General features: G+C 45.4%; 1 protein-coding gene across 1 annotated transcript in view; it reads right to left on the bottom strand.

Annotated features, from left to right (window-relative positions):
• LOC138865872 (myosin-M heavy chain-like) overlaps positions 1-7,500 on the bottom strand; it is a gene marked incomplete at its 5' end in the record, with an annotated part of 54,042 nt that overhangs the window by 44,920 nt on the left and 1,622 nt on the right. The window contains one exon of the mRNA XM_070137221.1: positions 5,086-5,265. Within this exon, the coding sequence (XP_069993322.1) occupies positions 5,086-5,265 (180 nt within the window). The remainder of the gene's footprint in view (positions 1-5,085; positions 5,266-7,500) is intronic.

The raw sequence follows: 7,500 nt of genomic DNA, 5'->3' as shown, positions 1-7,500 counted from the left end.
CTTTTTTTTATTCTTGTTTCTTTCTCTTCGTGTGTGTCCTTTTTTATTCTTGTTTCTTTCGCTCGCTCTTTGTGTCTTTCTCTTCGTGTGTGTCCTTTTTCTATTCTTGTTTCTTTCTCTTCGTGTGTGTCCTTTTTTTTATTCTTGTTTCTTTCGCTCGCTCTTTATTTCTTTCTCTTCGTGTGTGTCCTTTTTATTCTTGTGTCTTTCTCTTCGTGTGTGTCCTTTTTATTCTTGTTTCTTTCTCTTCGTGTGTGTCCTTTTTATTCTTGTTTCTTTCTCTTCGTGTGTGTCCTTTTTATTCTTGTTTCTTTCTCTTCGTGTGTGTCCTTTTTATTCTTGTTTCTTTCTCTTCGTGCTGTGTCCTTTTTTTATTCTCGTTTCTTTCGTTTATCTCTCTCTTTTGTACTTTATCTCTCTCGGTATCTTGCATTATTTGAATTTTGATTTTTGTTTGTGTATATCTTTTTTCTTCTTTTCTGCATTTTCTTTTTTTTTGGTTTGTTTGTTTGTTTTATTGTCTTTCTCTTTTTTCTCTCTCTGTCTGTCTCTGTCTCTGTCTCTGTCTCTGTCTCTGTCTCTGTCTCTGTCTCTGTCTCTCTCACTCTCACTCTCACTCTCTTTCTCTTTCTCTCTTTCTCTCTTTCTCTCTTTCTCTCTTTCTCTCTTACTCTCTCTCTCTCTGTCTCTGTCTCTCTCTGTCTGTCTGTCTCTCTCTCTCTCTCTCTCTCTCTCTCTCTCTCTCTCTCTCTCTCTCTCTCTCTCTCTCTCTTCCCCACCCTATCCCTCTCCCTCCATCCCTCTCTTTCCCCTTTCTCTCCGTCTCCATCTTTCCCTCTCTTTCACTATGTTTCTTCTAGTGTCTTCCGTTACGCTTTTAATGTTTTTGTTTCTTTTTCTGCCTTGTTGCTTCCGTTTTCTATAAAAGCACAAAGAACGATAAAATGACAATGCTAAAGAGAACAGAAGATAAAGAGAATTACATTTATTTTTTGTACTGATAAATGATGTAACAAAAAATAATAATTTATTATATGTGTACTTGAAATTATATATAATGATACAAGAAAAAATACTGGATAAAATAATGACTTGTTAATCCATTTACGATAAAGGTAAGATAATGAATGCGCATATATGATTAAATGTAAACGAAAATACATCAAGAGGTAATAAGATAATGAATCCGCGTATATGATTAAATGAAAACGAAAATACATCAAGAGTTAAATTAACAGTAAGAAAAAAAAAAAAATGCGGTGAAAATAATTACATTTGTAAACAGAAAAATAAATTGACAAAAAAAAAAACGCGGTGAAAATAATTACATTTGTAAACAAAAATAAATTGATAGTAAAAAAAAATGCGGTGAAAATAATTACATTTGTAAACAGACAAATAAATTGAATGAAAAAAAAAACGCGGTGAAAATAATTACATTTGTAAACACAAATAAATTGAATGAAAAAAAAAAAAACGCGGTGAAAATAATTACATTTGTAAACAGAAAAATAAATTGACAGTAAAAAAAAAAAAAAAACGCGGTGAAAATAATTACATTTGTAAACAAATAAATTGAATGAAAAAAAAAACGCGGTGAAAATAATTACATTTGTAAACAGAAAAATAAGTTGACAAAAAAAAAAAAAAAAACGCGGTGAAAATAATTACATTTGTAAACAGAAATATAAATTGACAGTAAAAAAAAAAAAAAAACGCGGTGAGAATAATTACATTTGTAAACAGAAAAAGAAAACGAGGACCTAGCCCTCCGTCTCCGTTTTCTGTTGTGATGAAGCGTCCGCTCCGTGAAATATTCAGTTAAACTCCATTTAGGAAACTGGGTAAAAAAAAAAAAAAAAAAATGCCTGGCGGTGTTTTTTATCATAAATAATTACATGGAGGATTTAACGAAATGAATGTATTTGGCGTGTAATGAATAGTCATTGCCAGAAACAATTGGATTGGAAGTGGGTCTGCGTGCTAGGTGCGGGTGGGGTGGGGGAGGGTGGGAGGGGGGAGGGGTGGGGGGAGGAGGAGGGTAGGTGAGAGACGAAAGGGTTGAAGTGATAGGAAAAAGGGAGGAAGGGGGGGTGGGGAGGGGGAGGGGGGGAGGGGCGAGGGGGTAGGTGAGAGACGAAGGGGGAATTGATGGAGGAGGTGGGGGAGAGGGATAGGGAATGGGAGAGGGGGAGGGATAGGTGAGAGACGAAAGGGTTGAAGTGATAGGAAGGGGAGAAGGGGGGTGGGGAGAGGGGGTAGGTGAGAGACGAAGGGTGAAGTGATAGGAAAGGGGAGAAGAAGGGGGTGGGGAGGGAGAGGAGGTAGGTGAGAGACGAAAGGGTTGAAGTGATAGGAAAGGGGAGAAGGGGGGATGGGGAGGGAGAGGGGGAGGGGCGAGGGGTAGGTGAGAGACGAAAGGGTTGAAATGATAGGAAAGGGGAGATGGGGGGGTGGGGAGGGGGAGGGGAGGGGTAGGTGAGAGACGAAAGGATGAAGTGATAGGAAAGGGGAGAAGGGGGGTGGGGAGGGGGAGGGGTAGGTGAGAGACGAAAGAAGGGTTGAAGTGATAGGAAAGGGGAGAAGGGGGTGGGGAGGGGGGGAAAAGGGTAGGTGAGAGACGAAAGGGTTGAAATGATAGGAAAAAGGGGAGAAGGGGGGATGGGGAGGGAGAGGGGAGGGGCGAGGGTAGGTAGAAAGGGAGAGACGAAAGGGTTGAAATGATAGGAAAGGGGGAGATGGGGGAGGAGATGAGGAAGGAGGAGGGAGGGGTAAAGGTGAGAGACGAAAGGATGAAGTGATAGGAAAGGGAGAAGGGGGTGGGGGAGGGGGAGGGGGGAGGGGTAGGTGAGAGACGAAAGAGGTTGGAATGATAGGAAAGGGGAGAAGGGAGGGTGGGGGAGGGGGAGGGGGTGGGTGAGGGGCAAAGGGTGAAGTGATAGGAAGAGGGAGAAGGGGGTGAGGGAGGGGAGGGGGTGGGGGAGGGGGTAGGTGAGAGACGAAAGGGTTGAAGTGATAGGAAAGGGAGGAGAAGGGGTGGGGGAGGGGGAGGGGGTAGGTGAGAGACGAAAGGGTGAAGTGATAGGAAAGGGAGAAAGGGGGTGAGGAGGGAGGGGGTGGGGGGGAGGGGTAGGTCAGAGACGAAAGGGTTGAAGTGATAGGAAAGGGAGAAAGGGGGTAGGGAGGGGGGGAGGGGTAGGTGAGAGACGAAAGGGTGAAGTGGTAGGAAGGGGAGAAGGGGGGTGGGGGAGGGGGAGGGGTAGGTGGGAGACGAAAGGGTGTGAATGATAGGAAAGGAGAGAAGGGGGTGGGGAGGGGAGGGGGAGGGGTAGGTGAGAGACGAAAGGGTGAAGTGATAGGAAAGGGGAGAAGGGAGGAGGGGGGAGAAAGGGAATAGGGAAAAGGAATGAAGGATAGGGTTAGGATAATAGAAGAGGATGATAAGGTATGAGAAGGGGGAGAGAAGGATAGAGGATGAGAAGGGTAAGAGGAGGATAGGAAAGGAGAGAAGGAGATACGAGAGAAAAAGGGAGATGCGAATGGATAATAGGCATGGAAAGAGAAGAAGAAGAAGGAGAAGGAGGAGGAGAAGGAGAAGAAGAAGAAGAAGAAGAAGAAGAAGAAGGAGAAGAAGAAGAAGAAGAAGAGGGTGAGGACGATAAAAAAAAAACTAAAATAAGAAGTAGGAGGAGATTTAAGAGCACAAGAGCGGAGAGGGGATAATCGGAGTGGAGAGAAGAAAGTAGGAGAGAGGAAACGAGACAAATGGGGACATGGAAGACGGGAGAGGAGGAAACGAAGAGAGAACTGAAGCAGATCATCACCAGGTGCAGATACCACCCGCGCTTTATAATTTACACTTGTAGAAATATATTCGTGGGCGCGCGAGTGAAGAATTTCCTGCTCGCTTCCGGTGGCGCGAATTAATGGGAGGAGGGAAGAGGGAAGCGAAGAGAGGAGGAAGGAGAAGAGGGAGGAGGGAAGGAAGCGGAGAGAGGGAGGAGAGGAGGGAGGAGGGAAGCGGAGAGAGAGGCAGGAGGAGGGAATAAGGAAGCGAATAGGAGGAAGGAGGGAGGGAAGCGGAGAGAGGGAGGAGAGGAGGGGGGAGGGAATAAGGAAGCGAAGAGAGGAGGGAGGAGGGAAGGATGAAACGAAAAGGGGAGGGAGGAGGAGGGAAGCGGAGAGAGGAGGGAGGAGGGAATAAGGAAGGGGAGAGAGGGAGGAGGGAATAAGGAAGCGAAGAGAGGAGGGAGGAGGGAAGCGGAGGGAGGGAGGGAGGGAGGAATAAGGAAGCGAAAAGAGGAGGGAGGAGGGAAGCGGCGAGAGGAGGGAGGAGGGAAGCGAAGAGAGGGAGGGAGGAGGGAAGCGGAGAGGGAGAGAATAAGGGAGAAGCGAAGGGTGGAGGAGGGAGGAAGGAAAAAGGTCGGAGGAAACTGATAGGAGGAGAGAAGAAGAGAAAAAGAGAGGGGAAAGAAGGAAAAGAGGAGGAGGATAGAGGGTAGTGGGGGCGAAAGGGGAGAGGAGTGAGGAAGGGAGAGGAGAGGAATGGAGAGTGGAGAGTGGAGTGGAGTAGATAGATGAGAGAGAGAGAGAGAGAGAGAGAGAGAGAGAGAGAGAGAGAGAGAGAGAGAGAGAGAGAGAGAGAGAGAAGAGAGAGAGAGAGAGAGAGGAGAAGAAAGCGAAGAGAAGAGAAAGAGTGAAGAAGAGAAAGAGAGAGAGAAAGAAAGAGAAGAGAAAGAGAAAGAGAAAGAAAGAGAAGAGAAGAGAAAGAAGAGAAGAAGAAAGAAAGAGAAAGAAGAAGAAAGAAGAAAGAGAAAGAGAAAGAGAGAGAGAGAGAGAGAGAGAGAGAGAGAGAGAGAGAGAGAGAGAGAGAGAGAGAGAGAGAGAGAGAGAGAAAGAGAGAGAAAGATCTGCGAAGGGTTGGAAGATGCAACAATGACCCTTACGTATTCTTGCTGGAAGTGTCGTATTTGTATTTCGATGCCGAGTGTGGCTTGATATTTTTTTGACCTTTTGTTACTATTTATAGGTCTGCTCTTTGAATTGTCTGGCCTATCTTTGCAGTGGTATGATTGTTCGAAGTGCCAATGTCTGAAATATTCTCTCTCTCTCTCTCTCTCTCTCTCTCTCTCTCTCTCTCTCTCTCTCTCTCTCTCTCTCTCTCTCTCTCTCTCTCTCTCTCTCCCTCTCCCTCTCCCTCTCCCTCTCCCTCTCCCTCTCCTTCTCCCTCTCCTTCTCCCTCTCCTTCTCCCTCTCCTTCTCCCTCTCCCTCCGATGACGTCACACGAGGTAATCTGAAGGCTCAGTGTGACGTGATTACAATGACCTCTATTGGTGGATTTTACAACTAATTTTTGCGCTAAACGGGCGACGGATACATTGCAGTGAATTAGCGAATTAATTGAAGGTGTGTTGAGGTGTGATGTTGCATAGGAGTGTTTTGATTGCCGTGTTTTTGAAAAGTTTATTATTTGGTGTGTTGATGATGATGATGTTATTGTCACTGTTGTTTTTGTTATTTGTTCTCCCTTGCGAACTTGCCTTTCTGCCTTCCATCTCTCCCTTCTCGTGTCTTTCTCGTTTTCTTCTCTCTTTCTCTTTCCTCTATCCTCTTATTCTTCCCTCCCCCCTCCCTCCGTCCTCCTTCCTCCCATCCTCCCATCCTTCCCTCCTCTTCTCTCCATCCTCCCCCCTCTCTTCCTTCCTCCTTCCTTCCATCCTTTCCTCCTCCTTCCTCTATCCTTCCCCCTCCCTCCCTCCATCCTCCCATCCTTCCCTCCCCTTCCTCCATCCTTCCTTCCTCCCGTTCTTCCAACCTCTTCTCTCCATCCTCCCTCCTTCCTTCCTTCCATCCTTTCCTCCTCCCTCCTCCCTCTTCCTTCCCTCCTCTCTTCCTTCCTCCTTCCTCCTTCCTTCTCCTCCCTTTATCCTTTCCTCCTTCCCTCCTCCATCCTCCCATCCTTCCCTCCTCCCATCCTTCCCTCTTTCCTTCCTTCCTCCCATCCTTTCCTCCCTCCTCCCTTCCTTCCATCCTTCCTTCTTCCTTCCGACATCTTCATCTTTAAGTTTCCTCCCAAGACGATTGCTAGACGTCCTTGTTTTTCACCGGCGAAGGAAGACAAAGAGCAGAGACAAAAGGGAAAAGAGAGAAAAGGAAGATGAGAGAGAGAAAAAAAAGGAAAACAAGAACAAAATGTGAATTGGAGTCGAAGGAAGAAAATGATGATAAAATCATTATTATCCCCCTCTACCCCTCCCTTAGCGACCCCTGAAAAAAGAAAGAACAAGATAGAAGTAAAGAAAGAGAAAAGGAGAGAGAGCGAAAGAAAAAAAGAAACTAACAAACAATAAAAGAAAAGAAAAGAAAAGAAAAACTTTCCCTGGAACCTCCTCTCCTACTAAAAGTCTCCCATACACCCCTCCCTCTCTCCCTCCCTCCCTCACACCCCAACCCCCACCCTCCCTCCCTCACACCCCCTCCCTCACACCCCAACCCCCACCCTCCCTCCCTCACACCCCCTCCCCCACCCTCCCTCCCTCACACCCCCCCTCCCCCCTCACACCCCCTCCCCCTTCCTCCCTCCCTCCCTCACACCCCAACCCCCTCCCTCCCTCCCTCTCTTACACCCCACAACCCTCCCTTCCTCCCCTTTCTCATTCCCCTTCTTTCCTCCTTCACCCTACTTCCTACCCCCTCCTTCCCTGCACCTCTTCCTCCTTCACCCCCTCCCTCCCTCCCCCTATCCCATTCCCTCTCCTTTCATTTTCACACCTTCCCTCCCTCCCTTCCTCCCTCCCCCTCCCTCCCTCCCCTCCCTCCCACCTCCCTCCCTCCCTTCCTCCCTCCCTCCCCCCTGCCCCCCCCCTCCCCCAAATAAAAATGTTTGCACTTATTCGCCGCATGTGAAACACTCGTGAACGATGAACAAAGCGTGGCGAGTGAACAAAGTGAACAAAGTGCATGTGTTCAAGTGATCTCTCATGGTCCCGGTACATCAAGGAGAATATAATATGCTATGTTTGTGTTTTTTTTTTTTTTTTTTTTTTTTTTTTTCGTTCGTTCGTTCTTCGCTTGTTTAGGTTTGGCTTGTTTAGGGTGTTGTCGGCGGGGCTTTTTATGCTCCATTTTCTGTGCGTGTTTTTTTTTTCTTTTTCTTTTTTCCTTTTCATTTCTTTCTTTTTTGTCTTTTCTTCATTTGTCTTTTTTGGTTAGGGGAGGTGGGATCGTATTCATCATAATTTTTTTTATAATTACTACTATATTATTATTATTATTATTATTATTATTATTATTATTATTATTATTATTATTATTATTATTATTATTATTACAATTATTATTATTATTATTACTTTTACAATTATTACTAATATTATTGTTATTGTTATTGATATTATTATTATTATTATTCTTGTTATTATTATTATCGTTATTGTTATCACCATCATCATCATCATCCTTGTTTTATCAAAGTAATTATCATCCTTATTATCGCAAGT

This window comes from Penaeus vannamei, chromosome 22 (genome assembly GCF_042767895.1).
Source record: "Penaeus vannamei isolate JL-2024 chromosome 22, ASM4276789v1, whole genome shotgun sequence".
Lineage (NCBI taxonomy): Eukaryota > Metazoa > Arthropoda > Malacostraca > Decapoda > Penaeidae > Penaeus > Penaeus vannamei.
Note: the sequence above shows the minus strand (reverse complement) of the source record. Positions and strands in the feature narration are given on the sequence as shown.